Raw genomic sequence first — 27,913 nt, 5'->3', positions numbered from 1 at the left:
ACTTTATAACAAACACTGTTAGCCCTGAACATGTGCAATACTGATGTAACCATGTGCAATACCTGTTAATAAGAGTGTTCTATTTTGTTTTTATTCTGTTTACTTACCTGCTAATAGTATTACCTATTACCTAGTCTTGTGCTAGCTTTTTTTTACTTTATTTTGTTCTATTATCATTATTTTATTATTATTATCTTATTTTTATCTTTTTAATTTTTATTTATCTATTTTATTTTATTTCCCAAGAGTTCCCAAGAGTTCTATTAAGAGTGTTTTTTTTTTTTTTTAAAACTTCCTATAATCTGTCCTTTCCTCCTGTTTCTACTGCGTTGTAACAATGAAATTTCCCCTTGTGTGGATATTAAAGGATTATCTTATCTTATCTTATATAAAACATTTTCAAAGCAATGTGTGAAGTTTGACAAAAGTTCTCCTCTTCATCCCAGTGGAGTTGTTTTGGCGGCTAATATGGAATTTACAGTTAAATACAAAACTGTGACCACGACTTGACCTAATCCATATCCTCATTTGGTCTTGATATTCAAATATATTGACACGACAAAACCAGCGTCGGTAAAGTTTTGCCTCGCTGTGTTCCCCGTTTCCTTGTGCGGTGGAACGAGCGCGGACGCGACGGAATGAACAATGCGAGAGCGGGATCCGGATCAAGGCGAGCGCTCGGGGCAGCCCTACGGTGAAACCCAGCGGTGGCCTTTTCCCACCACTCGCTGTTTATGCCTCCACCGCTAACACCCCATTGAAATGCAATTTTGCCTCCGACTCATTTAAATCCGTGTGAACCGCGCTCCCCTCGAGTTCGGCGGCGTCGTACAACTTTAGCTTTGAGAAACTCGCTAAGTTTGAAAGCTGAGGAGATGTAGAGCAGGGTAAGGGAGCTCTGTGGGGTCCTCGTGGATGACATTTAGAGGGGCAAATGTGCCACTAAATTGTGAAAGGGACGAGAAAGATAACAAACTCGGTGAGGGATGGAAAGAAATTAAATCAAGGTGCACTCGGCAAAGACTCTGCCAGCTCCTTGTCTCCGCGGCGATGTTATTAAACCTATCCATCTTGCATTTATTCAATTACAGCTTTTAATTGCCCAAAAAAAAAAGGGTAAATCCAACAACGTGTGTCAAATTACATGTGTGTAATTAATGTCAACGCCAATCAATGTATGCAAGGAGGCAATTTGTCAAGCGCTGAATGGAAAAAAGAAAGTTGAGACTTAATTGAATGTTTGTTGTGTCCATTGAAATGCCGCCTGCCCTGTCTGTGCAGGAGGCATTATTCTGCTGCTCACTCCAGCGTGGGAAGACGGAGCGCACACACAAGAGGCGAGCTACAGAAACAATTAACAAACAACACACGAGCTTGGAAACTGCTGATTTCAAACTTAGAAATGTGTTTGTTTTTCCCCAGATTTACAAAGATCCCATTCTTGAAACAACGATTAAAGATTCCTGTAATAGCACAACACGTGTCATGCCGCCTTGTGAGTAACCAACCCCATGAATGACAATCAGGCTGAAGTCTTGGATACACGTTCGTCTCCAGACTGCTCCTCAAAGCTGCTCCAGGAAACAACACGTGCCCAATGTCAATGCCCCGCTCCAATACCAGGTTTTTATTCATGGACTTCTGGCTGAATAACTAAGTTATCCACAGACCAAACCAAACAGGGTTATATTTTTATGTTTATGACTAAGAAAAGTAGTTTGTGTGGCAAAAATGATGTTGGCAATTTACTTAGATGCCTCATAAATAATCAGACAGACAATGTGCTGTGGGGAGTGTATCTTTCAGGACTGAGAATGTTGCCACAGACAACAAGGGGCACACGCGTTAATATTTTGCAGAACCGCCTTTAGCTTTGATCACAGCACACATTCACTGTGGCATGGTTTCCATAAGCTTTTGCAATATTAAAAGACTCATTTCCATCCAGTGTTGCATTATTTCGATCTTGTATTGATGATGTGAGAGAGTGACCGCTGCACACAGCCTTCTCCAGCTCGCCCCACACACTCTCACTGGGGTTCAGAGCTGCAGTACATTGGTTTCCGTTGTCTCTGTTTGATGCCAATAATTTGACCCTTCTCAAACACACATGACTGTTTCAGAAAGGAGAAGCCACTCGCTGCATCAGTTGGATTATACCGTGTTGCAGCTGAAAGATCATCACGCATGCAGCAGTTACACCTACTGTATTTGCTTAGTTGAATCCCAGTGGTATCTTTTTTTGTACAGGCAGTGTATGTAGACTAATAAAACAAAGCTAAATGTTTGATAAGCATGATCACATGTTAAAGGTGCACTGTGTGACTTTTCTAGTGGGAAGTCTGTCATATGCTAGTCTCTATAGAGATTGCTTAATGTTTCCAGGTAATGACCTCTTGTTCATAAATGCAGAATTGAGAATTAAAGCAGCATTTCAGCAGCGTTAACAACAAATTCTCATATACATGTTTTGACCCTGCATCTATCACCCGCAGTAAAATCTATTAGACAGTGGATACAGGGGGTAAGTGCAAATGCAAGACGATATCAGATTGCATGAATCAATTAAAATACAATGCTGTATAAGTCAAGGATGAGGGACCATCTGTAAAGAAGTGCTACCGGCGCCACAGACTTTGTTACTTCGTGTTTGCACTTCATGTCACATTGAGGTTGAATGTGTCTGGGCGCTCTTTGAACAAATCTGCAAGTGAGCAACTGCTTTCATTCAATTATTGCGATCGATACATCGTCCCACAACGGGGACACAGGCCTTCATAAGCTGACACATAGATCACCAGCTTCTCTTAAAAGCAAGGCCCCGTTCATCAGCCTGACTCAATCGCCCTGTTTAAACTCTCCTAATCCGCACAACCTTGCCCTGAGCGTGCCACTGCACTTACAACAGCACGACGAAGAGAATTCAATCTTCATTACTCTGTAGCATTTAAAACGTGACAATGTGCACCTTTAATAACTATTTCACGGACTAAAAAACACAGAATGAGCTATTGTGTCCACAGTCCTGTTGTTTTTCTCTTACAAATCCTCTTCAGACTTGACGAATAAATTGCGATGCCGTTGATCAAAGGCTGAAACAACACTGGTCCTCTGATGGGTAGTGCTCTCTATAGTCTGTGAAATGGCTCATTGGGGAACACTACTCAGGTAAGAAGAATGAAATCCATCTCACTCTGACTCTATAGTCTCAAGTCCCCTGGGTCAAATGCACAGCACAACAGACGGGGCTGTTTTAACAGATCCCTATGGGAACCACGTTCAAACGAAGCACATGTTATTAACTGCTGTCTTTCTGTAAATTATAATGGCGTTTTATTCTTTTACGCCTCGTGTACACTGACTACAAACTCGTCTAATGACCTGAAAGCGAGGTCAGTAGAACAGTGGGCATTGATTTTAATTACTCGCACTGAAGTATGTGTACACCCGGCGTTACTTCACCTTATAGAAAAACACAGTCAATTGTCCAGCATAACATTGTGGCCAATCGCACGTAATTAGCAATCTTTTCATTATGGCACATGATAGTGGATATTATGAAAAGTCAACTATTTGTTCTCTTCTTGTAATTTGCTTTTCCCTTGAAATAGGTAAATATGCCATGTAAAGGTACTGTAGGTTGGACAGGGGCCAGAAGAAAGAGTAGTGGCCCATGATAGAACAGTACAATACAGTATTTTATATAGTAGCTCAAATTTCTGAATACAAATAAATGTGACAGAATATGCTGCACTTTACAGTGCACTTTAAATATATAGGAAATGATTCATTTTGTAGCCATTTCACTTTGTCAAAGCCTGAAGTCTTTTTATTTATTTTTCTCCATTCCATTTACCATTCCAGCACCACTCCACAGAGAACAGCACCAACAACAAAACACTCGAAAAGAAAACATTCATCATTATTACTGGCATTAACAACAGGAACAGGTCCTGCTCCTTTCACAAATCATTAAAATAATATAAAATAGAAATGAGTCATCAATCTTTCCCCTCCCAAGTCACCAACAAACAAACAAATTCAGTATTACAGTATTATCTTATGGTTTACATTTCTTAATTACTTTATTTATTTGCATAGTTCATCATTATTTTCTCAACACATTCCAAAGCTTGACTCCATAAATAGAGACACACTGCCTTTTTAACGTTGTCCTTGTGAAAGCGCCATGGAAGAAATACTCTTCAGACACAAAATTAAAAAGACCTATGAAAGATCTTCTCTAAATTCCTTTTTTATTAATTATTATTGATTACTCGTATTGCTCTTTTTTTACAACAAAAACAAAGATCTTGTGGTGGTTGGATAAGTGTTACACCAAACTTCAAGTTTATGTCACTTCATACAATATATTACGCACTAATTCTCCCATATGTTAGTCTTGCCACACTGTATGTCTGTATGTAACTCCTCAAATTTCCCAAGAGAATACACCAAAAGCTTGAATTCACGTTTACTTGCAGCTCAGAGCAGCAGTAACTTAAAACACTCGACGGAGCGTTGGTACATGGAGAGCAGCTTGTCACGGGTGCAGCACTCTGAATAAAATGAACACAAAAGACTCTTGACGCAAACACTGGATTCCTATATCTCCGCGCGCATATTGTCTGGCGCTCCTCGCAGTCGGAATAAAACCTTCAGGCTTACACTCCAGACTACACTAGAAAGACCATCATCTCATTATGTCTATAGCTAATTACAACCAGCGTGTCATGTTTTTCCAGGAAATGGCATGCGTGTACGAAGCAGAATTAGATTGAAGCAGTTGAGAATGGAGTGATGCCGCTTTTCAAAATGTATGCTCACAAACTGGTAAAAAGGAAAATGTACGCCCTCTACACATGTAAATCTAGGAGAAGAATAGCAATCAAAGTCAAACCTGGTTGTTCTTGGATAAAAGCTCAAATGTATTATTCGCTCTTGCAGTTTTAAGTTAAAATAAGACAGAATCTCTTACAGTTATATTAACCACTTGTTCTTGGTTCATTACCCCTACTCTTTTGTGATATTTTCATCTCAACACTCACTTTTTCACACCCCAATTAACATTTAAAGTAGACTAGGGTGCATCGGCGCATATGACAAACCAATTGACATTCATAGTGGGTGACCTTTATACACAGAAAACCTGTACAACCCCACTTCAAAACAGCCATCAAACTGCTGTATTTGACAAGCTGTGCTCCACACTCGTCATGGAAACTTACTGCGTTCTTTACACTCGAGTCAGACAGGAGCTCGCGTCAGCACCTTTACCTCATTGAAATTCAAAAAGCACGAGGCGTTGACGATTCAAGTTTCCGTCTTTTCCGTTACTATATGCTTTACTGAATTTAAAGTGAGCCTGTACAGTGGGTGGTCACGACAATGCCTTGCTGCTTTAGATCTGCAGTGATATTTTATGCCACTTTAAATATTGTATGAGATCTTTATATTCAGTGAGTCATTTACAATTGAATTTCCACTTAGGTGGGCCGGAGCTGATCTCAGCAATTTTGAGCCTGTGGCTGAGGAAGTCTTCTGTATATTCAAGTCCCACCATGAATGGACGAGTGATGCGTAGTTTGGCTCAGATCTGGCTCAAAGAGATGATTCTTTGTTGTGAATCAGAAGAGCTGAATTCCACTGGATAAGAGCTGAATCTTCAACTGCATCTGCTCAGATGTGCAAAAAGCCACACTACAGTGCAGAGCTGTGGTCTGACAGCCAATCACACACTAAGGTAAGGTATAGGCACTTTATTGATCTCTCATGAAGGGAATTGTGAGGAAAGGACTATAATTTGTTATTGTGTATAAAAAACAGTGTTGCTGGAGGTGCAGTGATTAAACGCAGTATACAGAGGCTGTGTAGACTGTAAACCAGGACTTAATTGAAAGAATAAAGCCTAATTTAGTGGAATTAAGGTCCAGAAGAAGTTTTAGCTTGTGCTCTTCCAGCAATTGACCCCATAACCGAGAGGATCAGGGGACCGCTCAGAGCCGACTGGGCTTAGAGCGAGGCAGGTCTAAAGATTAAAGACTTTTACTGCATAGCCTACTTTATTTGGAGTGAGTTGTAGGAAATTTATGCAAACAATAAAACCATATTAAAGGGGCTATACCCATTTTTTTCAGATACATTGTTAAACTGAGGCCACTGTGTGCTGCCTGCATCTAATTTTAAAGCATTTTATCATCTGCTAGTTGTTGTTGGGAATGGATTATGCCCAAACTTTGCTTCGTTAATTACCATAATACGTTGTTTGATCCATTATATAAACGTGATACACAAAAACGATCTCACAGTCACTTTTCGTTCATGCCCTTGAGATATTGACTCACCACTTACCACCCAAATTAACCGAACCATTTGGCCATGCACAGTAATCTGCTCACATGGCACTTTCTCTGGCCCAAATCAAAAGCTCGCGGGGACACTTTTATATGCCAGATTATTCAGAAGAATTGAAAGCGGGAGATTCTTTTGTGTAATGAGCTGACCGTCTATCTCTCAGTGCCATCATTTACACAATGGCTCTTCAGACGACAGCAGGTTTTCACGAGCTACACCCGTCTTAATTGCTTTCATTCCCAGGAACAAACTGCTCTGAGTGAGTTATGTGTTGATCCTCAGGCGTTTAAAGGGGTGCCAGCGAAAGCAGGGGAGACGTAAAGGGTGATGTATATGTAGGTATAGCTTAGAGGCAGTGTAAAAGTCAACTCTGCGTGTACAGAGAAATTCTTGAGGGTTCTGCTTGAGACATTCGCCTACAACTTGCTTCAGATGAGATGAGGAGTCAGCATTTAACAAGATTAATCAATGTAGTGTCAGTCAGAAACTCATGCAAGATTTAAATTAGGTTAAATTTGCAATAAGTATAAAAAGAATAGTTTACAAGGGATGCAATTATTTTAAATATTCTTGAGTTTTTACAGTAGTTAACAAAACACATAAATAAAATGCATCAATAATAATTGTGACCATTTAAGAAACACAAATAAGTCATTTCAATTTAATCTAATTGAATTGAATTTAAACCTAATGCCAATTTTCTTCTCACAATCACATTACAATCGGATATTGTGGCATTTCTAGAGAAAAGAAACAAAATTAGCTTTTGAAACTGTGACTGAATTACCTTATATTTAGTCATTTATATATTGGATCTTGGCACAATCAAAATTTTAGTTTTTCTGTTTCATATAGTGCTTAAATTTCCCAAACTTTCTGTGCATTTATACACTATTTTCTGTTCAACTTTCAATAGCTACTGATGCTGCACCTGCTTTGCCTCGACAAATAACAAACAGAGCTGATCAAATTTGAATAAACGTTCCCATTTGTCATTCACTTTACGCGCTCTGCACTTTTCCACAAGCTGCCTTTGTTTGTGTTGTTAACGCTGGATATATGGAATATGTAACACAGGCAACACGTCTCAAACTCAGATCAATAGTCAACTTTGGATTTCCATTCACCTTGATCCCGAGGCTGCCTCCATGTGCACTGCGTTTGACCGCCCCCGAGGAGGCGTCTGAGGGCAGAGACAACAAGCAGCCATTTTAATGAGCGGGGTCTGCCTTCCATGGGAATTTACTAAATGCCATAATAAATTAGAAGGGAGGCACCGGAAAAGTGTAAGTTCAAATGCAGTGACAGCAAAAAGCGTTGTGCTGTTAACAGAGCGTGAATGTCCACAATCTACTCCCTGCTCCTGTAATGCAACGAGATGAATAACAACAGGGAATCGAACAATTGGCTTGTTTTAAGATAAGATAAGATAAGATAATCCTTTATTGTCCCACAAAAAGTGCTTGGATTTGAGCACTTTCTCATTTTTCAGCCCTAGACTTTCACAATTTTACTCTTTAGCATTTTCACAACTTGATTACTAACCGAGGTAGGTGATAAAATAAGATGTTATTTCTTTTTATGGCGCATTATTGTGTTGAATATTTACAGACAACGTTAATGTAAATCCTTCAGCGATATGCGTAGCAAAACATATGGTGTAGTGAGACGCAATTATCACACAAACGGTGAACGAGCTGTTAAGTTAAACATAAACGTGCAGAAATATCAACGTATGCACTAATTGGTTGAAACGACTACACTTAAATGGTCAGTGTTTTCTTCAGACTTGGTAGTGCTGATGAATAAACTTCTCCTGCATCCTAAGTTTTCTAGTATTAATTAAAGATCTTTCATTAAAAGTGGAAAACAGAAAACCAGGACAGACCGGCTGATTTGGCACTGTGTGTTGTGACGCATCTGCCATTTTCATTAAAGCGACGGGAAAATAGTCCCCACAATAACCGTCGTCGTGCCAGAAATTCATAGAGGGAAGCTTAATATTATTATTCGTTATGCTCATGTTAATTGGTATTGCTTGCAGAGCTTGGAGTGCGTGCCCTATGAATATCTCCCCTCGCACCAAAAACATCACTGACTGTTTTTGGCATAAGACTCGCGCTGAAGTGCAGTGGCAGTCTTTCTTTTCGTTAGAGAGACCTGCTTCTTGAGTTCAAAGCCAAGAAGTCCCTGCACATTGACTGAGATGTGGAACTGTTGTCAAGACGGCGTCAACACCGGAGCCCACAGGACCAACAACCTGCCATGAGCCTCCTCAGCCAGAGCTTAAAAACAAATAAATTAGTCATGTGACCCCAAAACGACAGCTATTTTTATTTGTAAGTCCCATTGTCATGCATCTGATGTTATATGTGGAGTCCCAGTAGAAGACCCACTCATTTATTTACATTAGTAACAATAAAATAATGATGCAAAAGAGTCTAAATGATTCATATTATTGTATGATAATATTTACATGGCCTATATTTATATAAGATCCTGTCCTCAGTATGTGCATGTATCTTTTATACAATGTTGAGTTTTGGCACGTTTTTGGCACAGTTGCCATGTGTATTGTTGTCCTTGCCTCGAAAACATTGGAATAATCTGGGTGTAAACTATTTGTGTGTATGTATTATATTTCAACTTCCATGGAGTTGCAATTCCAGTTGCTGCTAGTTGGACGGGGAACTTCTGTGATACCTGTTTCCAATGGCAACTGCAAAACGCCACACACACACGGCCTCGAAACTGTGAAATACCAACTGTAAAAATAAATCCAACTCCAAACTGAGAACTGCTTCTAAAGTGCTGCACCGACACAAAACATACAACAAAAAACTAAAGGTTTCGCAAAGGGCTCAATTTGATTTGACAAGTCCTAAAACAGTCAAATCAGAGGAAAATCATACACTATAAAACAGCAATAGATATTGAAGATGCATTTAAATAAAGCAAAACACAGTGAATAAAAGTGAGTCTTAAAACAAGACTTAAAACACTCTTCACCGTGGGAGCTGTTGGGACGTGGGGGAGAAAGAGCGCTCCAGAGATTAGAGCCGACCACAGAGAAGGCCCCCGTCCCGCCTGGAGATGGCCCTCGGACCTCAGAGCGTGTGCAAGAGTGTACATTTGGATGAGGCCTGTGATGTAATGTGGGGCCGGTCCATTCAAAGCTTTGAACACAAACAATGACATGTTTAAATCAACTCTACACCAAACTGGAAGTCAGTGTAAAGATGCTACAATGTGAGTCATGTGCTAAAGGCTTTCAGAAATGTGGACCAGTGTAAGTAGGAAAGTGCACAGTGGCCAGGAAAATCCCAGAAAAAGTGCATTACAGGGATAAAAGTGCACATGACTTTGGATAAAAGCCTTATATAGAATAAAAGCCAGATTTGACTACAGCGTTCACATGTTTGTCAAGTTTAAAATCACCAGCAGCCAAGGTTGCGACCAGATGGTTTTACTGCTGTTTGAATGAAATAAAACATAAATTCAGGACCATTGTGCAAACATGCAGACTAAAACTGAGAAAGGATGACCAAACAATATCCAAAGTAATGATTCAAACAAAAGAATATACACAAAACAATTGTCCTTGACTGTAATGTTACCCAGCATTCCACGGGAAATGTCATCATCTACATTTAAAAAGGCAAATACCATACATTTGACAAACATCACAATAATTACACATTTTTTAGTTAGTTTTTTAGTTTTATAATTTTGTAAAATGTTGTTAATTGCAGAATTTGTGTGGAATAATTTTCAGGTTTAATTTTTTTATTTTTTTTTACAATTATCAAGTAAGATGTTTTGTATTCATTTCAATTGAGTCAATGTGGTCATGTTCCCCACTAGAGCTACAGCTGGTCTCACTTGGTTTCCTGGTTTCCTGTTGTGTGCTGAGCCAAAGTTAAGATGGTATCAATATTTTGGTGCATGAGTGAGATTTGGTGATTAGTGACCATCAATGTATGAAATAATTCCTCATTAAAAGCATCGTTCAGACACGTTTGGCTCATGTCGCAGAGCCGTACAGAAGTTATCTAAGTCTGCTTTGTTCTGGTTTGACTGAAACAACCAGGGAGCAGACGAGATAGTGTCTGAAAGTGGCTTTGATGATTCAACTCTAAGAAGACGTTACACACAAACACACCACCAGACGGGGAAAACAGTTAAACTATAATGACCAGCAAAAGAAACTTTGTACTCAAGCCATTTTAGTTTGAGTATCGTATGCAGAGTACAAATAATACCCTCAGAATATGACTTTATACTCTTAGTGTAAATACTTTTGCTGCAACCAGTTCTGAAAAAATTATTCAGTAAAATTATATTAGTATCAAAAAAGATATTAAGACATTTCAAAGAGTCTTGGATGTTTAGTTAACTGAACTAAAGCACAATACTACATTATTATCACTGCACTGCTGTTGTGTAGGACTGCACACAAGCACAGACATCTTTCCTTCCACAAATGCACAAACTGCATGTGCACGTTTTTTTAATTAAATACAAAAATAGGTTGTAGTACGTCACCATGTTTGGGCGCTTCACTTTGGTTTCCGCCCAGCCCACAATGCTGCGCTGTGATTGGTCCAGTCTCTGCACCACTGGTGGTTTGGGGCCGATTGCAACAGCCAGAGTCTGGCCTGTGGGGTTCTCAGGAGTTTGTCAACCTACAAATATTGCATATTTTCGGTGCGATTTGTAAAGCATAATGTTACATTTTGAAAATGTTAACATGGTCGTTAACTTTTATGTTGAGTCTCACTTCCTCGTGGCGTGGACGGCCGATTTGTCCTGCCACGTATCAATCATAAAACGCACCTACCGCTCACCTGCAGCCGCGTGCTGTTCGTCCCCATGAGAGCAGCACATTTCCGTGTGTCTAAGCGCATGGATCTATCATAATATAGTTCCCTCAGTGTACAGGACAAAATGAAGACGGAGAAAGACAGTTCGAGCTGACGCAGAAGTGGACAGAAATCTACGGGAGACGAGAGATGTGATGCGATCCGTTGCGCTAATAAACAAACGCACGTGTGTGTTGTATCAGTCCACACGGGGGAGTGCGCATGCGCACTTCCACCTGAGTTCTCAAATCGCCTTTAATGTAGTAGCTGAGAAGATTGGTTGGGTAACTCTAAATTTTTTGAGTAGTTTTTTAACCTGGCTCACGCTAGATTGATCTGTGTCTCATTTTGAATAGAGGACTTCACGTGAATACATCTGGAAAGTCTCTCGCCAAAAGCAGTCATTAAGTTAAAAATACTTGAAATTGTGTTAAATCCAGTGTTCAGAAAAGCACAGTCCTCTTTTTCATCCACAAATGTACAAAGAGTGTGCACTTTTTGAAAAACAAAATAGTCCGTACTTCTCCTAAAATAGGCCGTAATATGCTCGTTTTGACTTCCTCCCAGAACACAATGCTGCTCTGTGATTGACTCCAGTCCACCTGTGGGCCCTAAATGCCACATGATTGGCCAGTTAAAAAACTGCTGCATACTGTAAACGAATCAGTGGGAGCCTAACAAGATGGGTTCTCAAGAGTTTGTGAACTCACAAAAATCTCGAGAGTTCATATTGCTGGCAAGGTTAATTTATACTTGCAATTGAGTATAATTCTAGACTTGGAATAGTAAGCAGGGATGGGCCTGGTTAATATTTGATGAGAGACCGCTGGAACACCGGGAGCCACAGTGGGGTGGTAGTGCACACCGTTGTGTCGTTGGGCAAGACACTTTGCCTCTAATGACAATGGATGAAAATACAGCGTGTTTACAGCATGTACTGTACATCATGTTTGTTCATTACTCGTTCTTGTTCGTTCCACCACTGCTTTTATGCTCATTTTGCCACTAATCGCTACATCAATTAACTAGTCCAAACCGTGTTGCATGTGTTTTCTAACAAGACTCTGGTGTTACTCATGTGTGGGCGAGAGGTTGTCGGTTGTAAAAGTAATTATTTTTCATAGATTATGATGTTGAGAGTCTAACGCCAATTCCCTGATAGAGAATGCATTAGTGCCAACATATGGAACGAAAGAGGGTTCTGTTTAGTATATGACCAATACTACTGAAATAACATGGTTACATTCAATGACTTTTGACTAAATTAGATTTTTACAGGGTGATAATATGACCAAGACTGCACAAGCCTTTTGACTAATCTAGCTCCACTCACAATTATCTAATTAAAGAAAGGTTTATTGATTTCTTCATCTTTTGAAAATCATTGGCCCTCAGCAGATTCGCATCGTTCCAAATTCCCACATAATTTAGACGAACAGTAGACGGACTAAATTATTCACGCCTCTAGAGAACTGCATGTATCACAGCCGCTAAGTTAGATTTTTCATTAGAAGAAATACATGACAGAAACCAGGCTAAGTTATGGTAAACAGACTAAGATGGAACAGGTAAGGAAGCTGTTCTTGAGTTTGACTATTCCCCAAGTCAAAAAGAGAAAAATATAATTAAAAACGCTTTGATCCACACTGTAGCCCCATTTGGGATACACTTGTATTGGGGAATAAGGCTTTTGTTTTTGAAACGACAATATATAATAAACATAATTTAGTCTTGATTTAAAGTAACAATCACACTGAAGTGAAACAAATTCAAGCCCCACAAATCAAAATCCCCAGAGACTTCAAGGAGAAAGAACTAAATATGACCTAAGAGACTAGATGTACATCTTTTGGTCTGTATTTCACACATCACATAGTGTAAGCCCATTGTGCCTGTGCTATGTATTATTAACCTTTATTTAACCAGGTATGAACCCATTGAGATCTCATTTTCAAGGATGACCTGGGGCAAGGGGAGAAATATGACAAGCACACAAAACATAAAAACAATTACGCTACACAATTAAGAGACAGAACAGAGTTTACATTTAAAAGCACATGCCAGTGTCGACATACCCAGCAGAAAAAAGAGAAAAATAACATCTGGATGTCATGTTTGTAGGTCACTCTGTACATAATACATAAGTAATTTCAGTACTCGTGTTACCATCAACACTGCAAATGAATACCAAGTCGTATAAACATACACCTACACCTGTCTATTTTTCTCTTTTGTCGATCATTTCTCAAAATCCATGTTTGTAGCCTCTAAGCTGAAAAAGTACAATAAACAGACAAATAACAAAGACACAGAAGAATAACCTATATCCCTCCTGCAGTGCAACATCGTTTACAAAGACGCCATCTCATTATGCAACAACACAACAAGTTCCCAACAAGTTTTCCCCCTGTCTACTTGAACACAAAAACTTTGCTATATTTCTAAGTAACATGGAAGACACCAGGGGATTTCTAAACGCAATCCGCAACACAATTAATTAGGACAAATGGTGATGTCTGGGTTGCTAGTCCACAGCATGCGAGCGTTTACTTATGTGCCATTATCTCCTGAAATCAATTACAGTGTCATATAAATGGGTTATGGGATCTCCACAGCTGTGCAGGCGATGTAATACAATGACATAAAAGAGGCAGCACACCGGGTCCATGCAAATCACCAAGGATAAGCTGCACTAGTCAGCACTATGTCATAGGGTGTGTCAGAAGACCTCGTATATCAGCTCCTCCTCAGCATTTCCCTGTCTGTAATTTGATCATACTAAGCAGAGCAGAGCTGGTTGGTGGGTATCCAACTTTATTCTTGTAAATTCAGTTTTCCCTCATAGATTATATTGCAAAATTGACAAAAATCTGACTGCTGTGTGCTGTTTGATTGAAAATTTTTTTTTATTGATTGTAAATCAATAAAAAACAAGAATTAGTGTAAGAATTAGTGTATTAGTGCTAAACTTTATAACTTTATTTTGATTCTGTGGAAATGGCTCAATTACAATTTGAATATCACAATGATGGAAAAAGGCACTTTGTAGAATAGAATGTCATTTTCAACACTTTTTTATTATCATTGTGTGGTCCTGAAACTATTCTGAACAACACGAGTTCTCTACAAATACATGAGCCTCTGAGTGCTCTCCTCTCTGTCTCTTCTTCTGCGCAGACAGAGCAGGTCAGGTCAGCTGCAGGGACAGGACAGGTCAGCTGCGCAGACAGGACAGGTCAGCTGCGCAGACAGGACAGGTCAGCTGCAGGGACAGGACAGGTCAGCTGCGCAGACAGGACAGGTCAGCTGCGCAGACAGGACAGGTCAGCTGCGCAGACAGGGCAGGTCAGCTGCAGGGACAGGACAGGTCAGCTGCGCAGACAGGACAGGTCAGCTGCGCAGACAGGACAGGTCAGCTGCGCAGACAGGGCAGGTCAGCTGCAGGGACAGGACAGGTCAGCTGCGCAGACAGGACAGGTCAGCTGCGCAGACAGGGCAGGTCAGCTGCAGGGACAGGACAGGTCAGCTGTGCAGACAGGACAGGTCAGCTGCGCAGACAGGACAGGTCAGCTGCAGGGACAGGGCCAGTCACTGTCTGCAGTTGGTCAGCGCAGAATTGGCACTTCACTGCGGTGAATGAGGCGTACCAAGGAGAGGACTCGTGTTACTTCTCAGTCGCTGTGTATCACTTTTACCACTGCGGGTCCATGACCACGGCACACAGACTGTGTGGGCACATATTGTGCACATAGAAGCAAAGCCGTGATTCGTTCAAAACCTGTGTGACGGGGCACAGAGGCAGGCTGACCCACTGCTTAGCCACGTGATGGCACTGGGTGTTTTTCTGTTGCTCAAACCACGTCTGGTCACGCGTAAGAACATTTGCCCAAACGTTTTGCACAGGTTTCCACTGTGTGACTAAAGGTGAACGTGAAGCCACCATCACAGACTAAGCACTCCTTTTTAAAGAGAAAGCCATCTCCTATAAGAGTAGACGAGCCAGCACATTTAGCCACAGAGTTTCAGTAGCTCTCCATTTCGGTCTCTAAGACACTGATGAAGGTCGAGCTTAAATGGCTGTCTGTGTTGCCGCCAAAGACTTCCAGCTTAGCCACGGATCCGGGGAAAGAGGCGCACACAAAAGATTTAGCCCACAAAAGCTGCTGGCCTAGATAGACACACTATGAGAGAGCACAATGGGACGGCAGTGCATCATTTAAAAGCACATCTTTATGCGTTGACAAGACCAAATTGTCACAGATCCAAAAGTGTTAAAATATTGTACTATGCATGACGCTGGTGTGATGGAGTCAAACCACTATGTGAACTCTAGTTATATTAAACTTCAAAACCAAAATAAAGAAGTTTTAATCATATCTAGCCATATGAAGACTCCAAAACAAGGTGGAAAATCTAATAGGGATTGAATCTGGTGGCCGTTCAAATCAGTATGGAAATCACTGCATTCTGAGGATTAAGATTTAAAAAAATCTTAAATGTTGCTAAAATGTATTTGGAAATTTCATATTAAGCCAAATTGATAAACCAAAAAAATTGTGAAACTAGAACTGTCCGCACTGTTGTATTACAAGTTACAAGAGGATTTGTCCAGGAGTGAGCCACCTATAGCTTTTCCTTTTCAAAAACATTTCCATTTCCACTTAACCAACAGTCCATAAAGCACCTTAGCTCTCCCAAGTGTGTCAAATCCTCAGACCCACCGTCTTGGTGCCATCCCTTTTGAACATACGCGCTTTCAAGTGAAATTAATCAATCTCTTTATCACTTGGGCAGTGTCATTACCCGACCACAGAGTGAGAAATGAAAGTGCTAATCGCGCTGCAAGGCGGACTTTTGTGTGGGTAGACTCCAGTTTTTTCTCCTCAAGCTGCTCTGGAAAAGCATTTCAATTGAATTTGCGAGGCGAGTGAAGAATGAATTGTGAGAATACCTCATATTCCCTCCATACGAGACTGGCGTATGACATTGAGTTTCTGCTTTGCTGTCTCCTGCATATTTACTGTTCAAATGGCCATGGGACCACATCAAGAATGGAGTGGAAAGTGGGAAATGGAACATTTCAGTCACAATTTCTATTAGTTGTTGTAAGCCACAAGGTATTACAAACCACTGCACTCTTTATGTTGGTTCAAAGACTGGATGAATGCTCGCTTTAGGTTGGGCATCTGGCATAGAATATATGCAAAATTAAATATGCAAATCACTGCACACTATAAAACTAGGGGTGCTCATGGTAAACCGATTAAGCCTCACCAAATGCTTAACCAAGTCAAGACTTCTTGCCTGATTAACTGACGCATTTCATTTATTGCCTTATTTTCTATGGTGTAATACACAATTATGCCACCAGGGGCGCCCAAGCATGCCCTCATGCAACTGTGACGTGTTTGACTGAAAACAAGTTGGCTGAAACTCCAAAATAGTGGATTAATCATTAAATTATTGATTCAACATAAAGACTGGGCAAACCTGAGTGACACCACACTATTCATGAACCAACATTAATCTTATGCTTTATTGAATTTGGATTTCACGTTGTTGGAGAAAACAGACTTTTGCCTCAGATGGAAAACTACCTTTTACCTGCACAAGCAAATGTACGCTTAGCGACTTTAAAACGTGACTACATCACGTCAAAACAGCGTCGCTTCTCTACGTAATGCACTGTAGACTAATTATGACTGTGCACTGTGTGAACACAACCGCTTCACTAACTATTGTCTGTGAAGGGCTCCATCTATAGGTTAGAGAAAATGTAAAACATGCATCCCTATTAACCTTATTCCGCCACGCCCCCTTTTTCCTCTTCTTTCCACGGATCAGCACTTCCATAGTAATCGCACTTACGGTCCAGCGGGAACTCGGTTGGTTTAGATGTAGACCAAGGGAAAAGCCTTTCTGCTAAAATGTGCTATGAAGTAGATTCATTTGTGTAAAATGTCCAATATTCATGTGCTTGTCTCGAGGTGCGCAGCACTATGTTAACTAATAAAACCAGGTAAAGGATTACGTCATTCAGACGCTGGCTTTCGGAATACAGTAAGGTGAATATAAATTGTTTGCTATGCCGAAAAGGACCAGCTGAGCAAATCTACTGCCCTAATAATGTTCGTACTATGTTAAATTATAAACCAAAATAACATACATTAAAATGGACATTCATTTATGTATCTTTACTGGTTAGGGCTACAGTGATTTGCATATACCGTCTTTTCCGGCCTATAATTCGCACCTTTTTTCATAGTTTTGGCCGGAGTGCGACTTATATTTATATTTATACTTATACTTATACTCCAGTGCAACTTATATGTGTTTTTTTCTTCTCTATTATGCATTTTTTGGCTGGTGTGACTTATAGTACAGAAGATACGGTATGTCCAACATAACTCTCATGTGTTCGAGCTTGGGGCCATCAGAAAAGTACTATTAGTGTGAGCAGAAACATCACAATTTAACAAGTATTTAACCACAACAATCCTTTCTTCACTTTAATTCAAATGATCTGATGGATGGTGGACTATGTTACCAGCTTTTGGAGTCTAGAATGAATTGAAATTACATTGTGAAATTAATAATCAAATAACCAAGCCATTTTGAACTCCATTATAATGTTGCAATTAGATTTAGTCAGCGCATACACTGGAGGTGCGTCTGTGAGAAAACAACGCAATGAGCCGTGAATCTCCAGCACATTCCCAGACACGATGCTCTCCTGCGCCTCAGTCTTATTAAAGCTAACCACAGCTCCCATCATTAAAGCAGCACCCAAACCCAAGATGTCCATCACACGGAGACATTATTCCGCCATCTTCCCAGGCATTCACAATAACAGCAACACATTTATGACCGTGACAACCAGAGAGCCCCCAACACAATTGGACCCAGTGTAAATGAATGTGCTGTAGTGTCCCCGGTAATGAGCAGTAGTAATGGGTTTCTGAGTGTGAACGTCGTATGTGCAAAGCTGAATAATCCTAGCGTTAAAACATGTAATTGCAGGGAAGTTAGACAGAACATGGTATAGTATAGAAGTGTATACAGAAACAAGGTTGCAAAGTAACCTTGGATTCTATACAACCTAAAGTTACAAATCTATTTCTCATTTTAACATGTGTTTATAACCAGAACCTACCTGATTTCAATAGAAAGCAATTTCACTTTTTCCAGCATTTTCACACTGTGTTTGCAACTATTAAAACGTATCATGTTTTAGAATGCATGCAGAAAATCAATTTAATTTAAGTTTAATTTCAAATGACTGTGAGAGAAGATCAGTTCTGAATAGCAAGAAAGACATTGTGATTTCAAAATTACCTGCTTTCCATGAGAAGTGGTGGTCCCTGGGAAGCGCCATGTCTGCTTGGGCGGGGATGGGAAATATAGCCAAAAGGAGCAGGAAGCCCAGAGAGATCCCGGCCCGCTGCGTCCAAACGTTGACCCCAAAGTCATCTCTCAGACTCATACTCGAGTCCATGGCTTCCTCTCTTACTCCTGCGGGAAGGAAACCACAATTCCTCATCATAAAATATGGTCAAAGTCACGGGCAAATGCAGCCAGAGAAAGGATTACACGACAAGAAAAATGTGTCCGGCACTTCTAAGGTTGCTGCCGTGCACAAGAGATCGTAAAGTAAACCATTTACGATGTCTGCTGGAGGTCCACAGGCTTCAACTGCAACGTCCTTGGACCACTACTATTTACAATTTGTATAAACTCAATTGGACATAATCTAAACGTAGCATCCACCTGTATGCAGAAGATACAATTCTATATCCTTGGGTGCGTTCAAGTGATTCAAAATATTCAAGAGGATTTTCATTCCCTCCGACAAAACTGTTACTATTGTGAATGAATTCAAGTATAACTAAATGTATTCTGTTCTCAAAAGGCTCTAGTGACACAATAAATGTATCTATTCTTTTGCTTGATGGTAATGTGATTGAACAAGTACCTTACTACAGATACTTGGACATCTGGATTGATGATAAACGCTCAATCAACAAACGAGTTCAAGAGCTGACAAACTCTCACTTCAGGATTATGGTGATATTACAGTATTTTTCAGACTTTTTTCCCACGCTGTGAACCCTGCGGCTCATACAACAATGTGGCTAATTTATGGATTTTATAGATATTCCATACACATACTGCTTACTCTATTTCCCATTTACCCATAATGTAATCAGTGCAGTGGCTGCCCAGATTGTTAATACATTTGTATAATTTAGATATTATTCCCCTTCAGAGTTCAGATTTATAAGCTTTAATTAATTTTTCAGTCAAAACGCTATGATGGTCATGGATGAATTGTAATTTTCGTTGTTTTTTATTCAAGAGAGCTCTATAGCCCGAAACTCACGGTGATGCATTCAACAGCAACAGTCTTAAAACGTCTGAACTCAGTTTCAGCTCTAACGTTCATTACAGGAGGAGGACACAAAACTCACCACTGTCAATTATATTCTACAGTAGAATGGCAATCATTGGATGCAAGAGGAGAACAGCACTGTCGTGTGTTTGTTTATAAGGCTCTTATTGGCATTTTGCCTGATTATCAGATCAGGTATTCATCGATTAAGATCTCAGGACATTCTTTTTTTACATTCTCACTCAATCGATATGGAACTAGGGATAAAGGCTTTCAGCAGTTTTGCTCCCCGCCTATGGAACAAAACAAAGACTTTTTAAATTAAATGATTTTATGCCTTTTAAAGAGCATAAAGCACTTGTTAGAGAATACCCACAGAACCAGTGATCTTGCTTTGCATGATTTTAACCCATTTTGTATTTGTATGTTTTTTTTTTTAGGTATTTGTTCATTTTATTGTTTTAATTAGGCCCGAGCCCCAGCAGGGCGGAGGGCCTATTGCTCCCGCAACGCTGCCGAAGGCAGCGTTGCAACTGTCTGACCAAACATGCGGGCGCAGCCCGCATGTTTGGTACCCCGTCGCCCCTGGCAAGTACAGTGAACTAGCCCATGCCGAAGGCATGGATCATGCATACTTACTCCTGCTATGACAGAAAAAGTCAACAATGAGTGAATGGGCGTAGCCCATTCACTCATTGTTGACAACAGCAGCGCGAAGCGCTGCATTCCTCCAAAAACCCTCCTGGCATCGTCCCGTACACGAGAGTCCATGCCGCAGGCATGGGCCATGCTTGTATCTGCTCAAATCAATGGAAGTCTATGGGGAGTGGGCGGGGCATCCCGACGGAATAGGGAGTGACGAGCGCGTAAGCGCTCGTAATGATGATTCCACCCCATGGCGGCATCGGGAAGGCTTAGAGCTTTCAAACAATGTATAATTTGTTGTTTTAGTGGAAACGGCTATATTGTTTTTGCTAAAAATATTATTATTAGGCCCGAGCCCCAGCAGGGCGGAGGGCCTATTGCTCCCGCAACGCTGCCGAAGGCAGCGTTGCAACTGTCTTATCAAACATGCGGGCGCAGCCCGCATGTTTGGTGCCCCGTCGCCCCTGGCAAGTACAGTGAACTAGCCCATGCCGAAGGCATGGATCATGCATACTTACTCCTGCTATGACAGAAATAGTCAACAATTAGTGAATGGGCGTAGCCCATTCACTAATTGTTGACAACAGCAGCGCGAAGCGCTGCATTCCTCCAAAAACCCTCCTGGCATCGTCCCGTACGCGAGAATCCATGCCGCAGGCATGGGCCATGCTTGTATCTGCTCAAATCAATGGAAGTCTATGGGGAGTGGGCGGGGCATCTCGACGGAATAGGGACTGACGAGCGCGTAAGCGCTCGTAATGATGATTCCACCCCATGGCGGCATCGGGAAGGCTTAGAGCTTTCAAACGATGTATAATTTGTTGTTATAGTGAAAACGGCTATATTGTTTTTGCTAAAAATATTATTATTATTATTATTATTATTATTATTATTTTTCTTGTTCTTCTTCAGCGCTTTGAACTCTAATTTGACCCCCTGAACATGCTCAAAAACTCACCAAACTTTGCCCAAAATTCAAAATCGGCGAAAAATTTTGTTTTTTCTGGGCCATTTTTTTTTTCGTTAAAAAATGGCGCGACAGCGCCACCGACAAAAGTCAAAATACATTGCGCCTATGGGAGACGCCCCGAGGTCAACTTTGTCGTAAAGCTACGAAATTCGGGACACGCATTCCTCTCGTGAGGACAAAAAAAAAAAATCATTGTGGCCACGCCCCCAGACTTACCCTATGGCTGCCATCTTCCTTTGAAAATGAAAACACGCTGTGTTAGCCATTTTGTTCACGTCAAACTTTGACGAACTCCTCCTAGGGCGTTTTGCCCACCGACTTCAAAATTGGCGTACGTCCTCTGGACAAGTGGGGCATCTAAAGTTATTCAATTTTTTGAGATACCTTTTACGGTCTGTGTGCGGCGCAGCCGCAAAGTTGGACAACTTATTTTGGAATATTGCAGATCTAAAAATTGCTCCCATTTGATCAAAACGAGTCCGATTAGGACCAAATTTGAATCAGTTCTTAAACTTTCTAGTTTGGACCAGTTTATGATGACAAAATTGAAATGGACGCGATAGCGCCCCCTACAGAGTGACCTTTAAATTAACATTGAAGGTCAAAAATTAGTTTTACCAAAATTGTCTAAACTTTACCCAAAATTCTATTTTGCCGTCCCGATCACAAAAGCCAATCACAAAAATGCCTTATTTTTTACGGCGTAGTCGTAGCGATGACAGAAACCTTCCATGTTATCCCTATGGGAAAACCACCAAATCTCTCAAATTACCACATTTTTATGTTTTACACTTTAACGAAGTCCTCCTAGTGCGTTTTGCCCACCAACCTCAAAATCGGTGTACGTCCTCTAGACAAGTAGTGCATCTAAAGTTATCCAAATTTTAAGGATAACTTTTACGGTCTCTGTGCGACGGAGCCGCAAACGTTTCCCAGAATTCTGACTATTTGGCCTTCAGAGTGGCCTATAAACAATAGAGTTTTTCCAAATGACATGATATTTTGCACAAAATTCTAATTTGCCATCCTGATCATAAAAGTATGAGAGCCAAAGTCATATTTTGTACGGCATAACCGTAGCGATGACAGAAACATCCCATGTTATCCTTATGGGAAACTCGCAAAATCGCTCAAATCACCACATTTTTACGCTTCACACTTTAACAAACTCCTCCTAGGGCGATTGTCCGATCAAACTCATATTTGGGGAAAATCATCTACACAAGCGGGGCATCAAAAGTTATCCATATTTTGATTCTAAGTGCTACGGTCTCTGTGTGGCGGACCCGCAAATATATGTCACAAATGGGAAAACAGCGAAATCTCTAAAATGACCACATTTTTACGCTTCACACTTTAACAAACTCCTCCCAGGGCGATAGCTCCATCAAGTTCATATTTGGGGAAAATCATCTACACAAACGGGGCATCAAAAGTTATCCATATTTTGATTTTAAGTGCTACGGTCTCTGTGCCGTGGAGCTGCAAATATACTGTCACAAATGGGAAAAACACCAAATCCTTGAAATGTTCACATTTACGCTTCACACTTTAACAAACTCCTCCTAGTGCGTTTGGCCCACCAATCTCAAAATCGGTGTACCTCCTCTAGACAAGTGGGGCATCTAAAGTTATTCAAATTTTATGGATAACATTTACGGTCTCTGTGCAGCTGAGCCGCAAACTTTTCGCAGAATTTTGACTATTTGGCCTTCAGAGTGGCCTATAAACAAGAGTTTTTCCAAATGACATGACTTTTTGCACACAATTCTCATTTGCCATCCCCAAATTAAAAGTATGGGAGCCAAAGTCATATTTGGTAAAGCGTAGCCGTAGCGATGACAGAAACATCCCATGTTATCCCTATGGGAAAACCGCAAAATCTCTAAAATGACCACATTTTTACACTTCACACTTTAACAAACTCCTCCTAGGGCGATTACCCGATCAAGTTCATATTTGGGGAGAATCATCTACACAAGCGGGGCATCAAAAGTTATCCATATTTTGATTTTAAGTACTACGGTCTCTGTGCGGTAGAGCCGCAAATATATGTCACAAATGGGAAAAACGCCAAATCCTTGAAATGTTCACATTTATGCTTCACACTTTAATGAACTCCTCTGTGGGCAATAGCTCGATCAAGCTCATATTTTGGGAAAATAATCCACACAAGCGGAGCATCAAAAGTTATCCATATTTTTATTCCAAGTGTCACGGTCTTTGTGCGCTGGAGCTGCACATTTGACCGATATTTGTCTTCATTTGCACTGGTTAAGCACAGCTTTGTACATGTCCAATGTGTCGCTGTCTTAGTTCTTAGACAATTGCGTTAGCGCCAACTCTGTAAAATGCAGAGAGCAGAGTCGGAAGGCCGGCGGCCCGCGAGGGCCGTTGGATGCCGCTTGCGGCTTTAATTTTGGTTGTTATTTCATGTGTTTTTCTGTTTTATTTGCATTTTGTATTTGTCAGGGAACCAATAAACAGGAGTGTTTCTCTCATTTGTTTTCTCCAGTATAAATAAATGATAAATCAATCAGAACTGGTGTAAGTCAGATGTCGTTTGCAATTCTCAAGTTCCATTTCTTTGCAACTACTAGAGAGGCAGAGTTTTTGCTTCGCTGACTCGGATAACAGCAGCAAAGAGCCAATATGAAGTGAAAAAAATAAGTCAAGGTATATTAAGCTTTTTATACATCTTTCTCTATGTAAAAGTTACTCTCACTCCTTCTAAAATGCCACTGCTTGATTAAAAAGAGCCATGTAATGAGTGTCTGAGTTCATGGCATTTCAATTCCATTATTATCATTTTACTCCACCGAGCCAATGCACCAACTATGAATTCTCTGATGAAGCGAAAATATCTAGAGCATTTCAAATACTTCCCTGATTACTTGCAGACTTGTGGGAACTCTTGATGAGCCAATAATAATATCAAATCTCAAGTGGCAGCGCTCAGCCAAACAGGAAATGGGCCATCGCCATCGTGAACAGGCATCACCACTCTCAAAGCGTCAAACGTTACACATTCAATTCTGCCGTCATTAATTTCCACTATTGGTGAAATACAATTAGAGGCCTAGTGATTCAAGGACTAATCCCTTTGCACTCGTAGGACATGAATCATAGTAGCTGCAGAAAGAATAAATGAGCCATTTGTAAAAAGGTACTAATTCCCTGTATTACTTGCAGCTTACAGCCTCTCCTATCGCTTTGACTGCAGTTCCACCCTGGGATAGCGAGGTGCTCAAGCCTCTCTGAGTAATTATTTTTGGCCTGCGTGGGAGGAGAAGCGGGTATTGCTCTGATCTGCTGAATTAAAAATAAAACATGGATAAAAAACTCATGAGACCATGTGGTGCACTTTGCCAGGTGATGTTACGGTCAGACACGGAAGGTTTACACAAAAGATATCAGATGAAGTTTGATATTCCCAGAGTAATCTGCAGCAGTAACTCAAAGTAGACAAGGACAACGTAGGCATTGTACAGAAATGAGAACGCAATCTTAAAGGTGTACTGTGCAATTCTTTGGTGGAGGGGCCGTCATATTTGTCTCCATAGAGATGTTATTGCCATTTTCTGTAATGTTGCACTGTATTGTATTGAGATCACTCGGCCAAATGCAGAATTTCTGTTTTTCAAGGTATTTTTTGGCAATAAGTAACACCAGTAATTGATAAAAATGTAAGATACTGATGGTAAACTGTGTTTACCATCTGAAATATAATGACATAAAGCACCTTTAATTTTTGAGCTTTTCTTGTTGTCAAACTCTGAAGAGGGATTATATTTGAAACGTGTTCTTTTTGTCATTTTAGTTTGCTTGATCCCCGGCTTGGTCTTTGGTTACTTAGACCAGGTTAGTCTTGGTTCATGACCTGACCTGTTAAAAGCGCTCTATGTAAGTTTTCTGGTGAGGGTAATTGGGATCAACACTCCACAGATCTGACATGTAACTTGCATTACCAGTACATATTGCATGAAATACATTTAGTCTTCACTGTTGGGTCAGATACAAGCGATATATCAGTGTAGGATTTTGCATATTTTGTAAGGTATTCAGTTATATTCAGTAACTTCAAGGATAATTTCACACTCTCTGCTGGTGATCTTGTGTGGCCAGATTTTAAAATGCCAATATTTACAACATGACTTTACTTGAGCTTTGGGCACAAAGTTTGGACTAGTTGTTTGTTTATACAGCCCAGTGAATGGCTAATTCTGCCTTGAGAAGTATGTATCATAGCTGTTTGATGCTAGATTAACTACTGAGCGGCAGCGGGTGTCAGAGTCTGCAGATTATTTACGCATGGTGAGTCTGTGAGCGCTGTGTGGTAAATTATTTTTGCTTGGTTTCATGCTGGCAAATTAAATTTAGATACAGCTATGTTTTACTTTGGCTAAATTATTTTTAATAAGATCGACTTGCTGCGGTAAAGATGGATCACTGCCCAGGCCTGGTCTGCCATATGCCCATTTGAGGTGGGCCATCCAATAATGCTCCAGGTTTGAGTTGTTGTTTTTTAAAGTCTGTGCCCATAACTTTATGAACACAGAGTAAATAACTTTTCTTTCATTAGCTGCACTCCCAATCTGTGCTGTGTGTGAAGCAACAGACTGCTCCTCATTCACCCCAACATCACACACCAAATCTGTCAAGCCAAACATGGCACAGACTAAAAGGAGGGCCCGTCCACCCTGTGCAACCCAAGTAATTGAAGGAGATAAAATGTATTACTATACAGTTTATACAATTATTTCTGGCTGGTCCTGTGCTCAGGTCTCAGAAGCTTGCAATTCAATATACCGTACTTTTTGGACTTTAATTTAGAGATTTTTACTGGCTCTAGCAGGAAACGTAAGTGTTTGCTACACTGTAGAAGAAGACATCAGTAGATAGTGGAAGCACAGTCGTGTTCTCTGTATTTTAAGCTTCATAACCCTGTGTGTTTTATTACAATCAGACTCATATTCATGGAGAAATTAGTCAAATGAGGAAGACAATCTAGACGCAGCGAGTGGAGCGCAGACATGCAATATTGTGATACCCCACAATATTATAGACTATAGATTTTTGACGATACAATATACAATACAATGTTTTTTATTACATCCCTTGTGTACACACGGACAAACCACAAACTTCTATCAACCTCCTCAAACTTGCCATCTTTTCATCTGTCTGAGCAGAGATCTCCTTCAGCCTCATCTCTGAAAGCTCCTATGCACAAATCATCTTCATAAACGATCCACAACTTAACGTGTAAAGTTATGAAACATTTTTGTACGTATATGGGTGCTTGAAAAACAAAATCACAGGACAATTAACTCCTAGTTTCTCTGTGGCCATAGATGCGTTGGATGCAATACTGTGGTATATTCTAGTGGCAAACCAATAATACATCATGAGAAGAGCAGGTGGCAGATCCTCCAGCAGAAAAGTTAGATCTTCAATATGACATGGTGTGGGTGTTGTGTCTGAGAATAAACAGGGCAACAGACGGATGAGCTCATTGTGCCAACCCCAAGCTTGGATAAATAGTTAAATAATGGCCAATAAAGGCATTTGCCAAATTAATTTACACGTCACTGCACATACGTAGACAGAGGAGTTGTTGTTGAAGGTATAAATAAATACAGAACTAAAGAAACGTATAGAAACTACAACATTAGACCGTTACTACCTCCACTGTAAATGCCGTACTGCAGTTGTGCATTAAAGCCTTTATAAGTCATTCCTGCCGGCAGTAGACTTCGGTGTTTGTAGTCCCTTTGCCAATTAGATCCCTCACTCTTCAGACTCCGGGCCGCTCTGCTCTGGAGGCCATACCTGACTGCACCGAGATTACACAGCCCTCCAGCCTAACATGCTTTCAATTCACAGGACACTCTCCAAAGGCTCAGTGCATGTCACAAGTGGTTGCAAAACATCGGTTGACAAGGAGAACAAGCTGCTCGTTTCTATGTAATTTCAAGTAAATATAAGGCAAAGTTTTTTGAAATTGCAGAGAGAACGGGGCATGCAAATCCGCTTACGTTGCTTATGCTAGGGCTCTGAGTACATTTTAAGTTTCCTAGGTGTATATTTTACATACCAACACGATGCACAGTGGCGGAATATTGTACATACAAATCCTCAATAAAAATAAATTGAAAGAACTGTTAATCTGATGTTCTAAAAGCAGATCAAAATATGTACGATTAAAAGTCTTTTCAAAAGTGTAGGTTTGTTTGTGCTTTGCCAGTAAATAATGGTATAATTGAAGTAACATAGACTTGCCAATGACCATGCCTGTATTGTTGGACATAAAATCCAGCTAAAGTGATTAACAATAGTGACATTTTTGTTATGATCAATATTGTAAAGCTATTATAGTGAAAATTAGATAAGTATCCCAGCATCTGAATAGCCCTTCTACTCTTGGAACGTCATTTTGTGGATAGGAGGACCAATGCCAAGTTTTGAATGGCCACTAGAAAGTTGGCAGGTGGTGGGATGGTGGTAGCACGTTTCATATGCTCTAATCTTGTACGTCCTGTTTAATTCCTCAGGATGCGGAGCAAAGCAATCTGGCTGTCTCCTGTGCTCCTTGTTTTGAGCTCACTCAGTGGAATCATGGACCTACGAGCCTGCAGCTATCACAAGGCAACAGACGAGCTACACACCACGGCCCTCGCCTTCACAGGTGGT

At 40.5% G+C, this 27,913-nt stretch overlaps 1 protein-coding gene across 1 annotated transcript in view; it reads right to left on the bottom strand.

Annotated features, from left to right (window-relative positions):
- The window catches only part of thsd7ba (thrombospondin, type I, domain containing 7Ba), a 274,964-nt gene that overhangs the window by 180,647 nt on the left and 66,404 nt on the right, over window positions 1–27,913 (bottom strand). The window contains exon 3 of the mRNA XM_072443961.1: window positions 18,552–18,728. Within this exon, the coding sequence (XP_072300062.1) occupies window positions 18,552–18,711 (160 nt within the window). The 5' untranslated portion in view covers window positions 18,712–18,728. The remainder of the gene's footprint in view (window positions 1–18,551; window positions 18,729–27,913) is intronic.

The sequence above is a fragment of the Eucyclogobius newberryi genome, unplaced genomic scaffold, assembly GCF_026437365.1.
Source record: "Eucyclogobius newberryi isolate DKJ021-1_F unplaced genomic scaffold, fEucNew1.0.hap1 SCAF_14, whole genome shotgun sequence".
Classification (NCBI taxonomy): Eukaryota; Metazoa; Chordata; class Actinopteri; order Gobiiformes; family Gobiidae; genus Eucyclogobius; species Eucyclogobius newberryi.
This window is presented reverse-complemented; position numbering and strand designations above follow the sequence as displayed.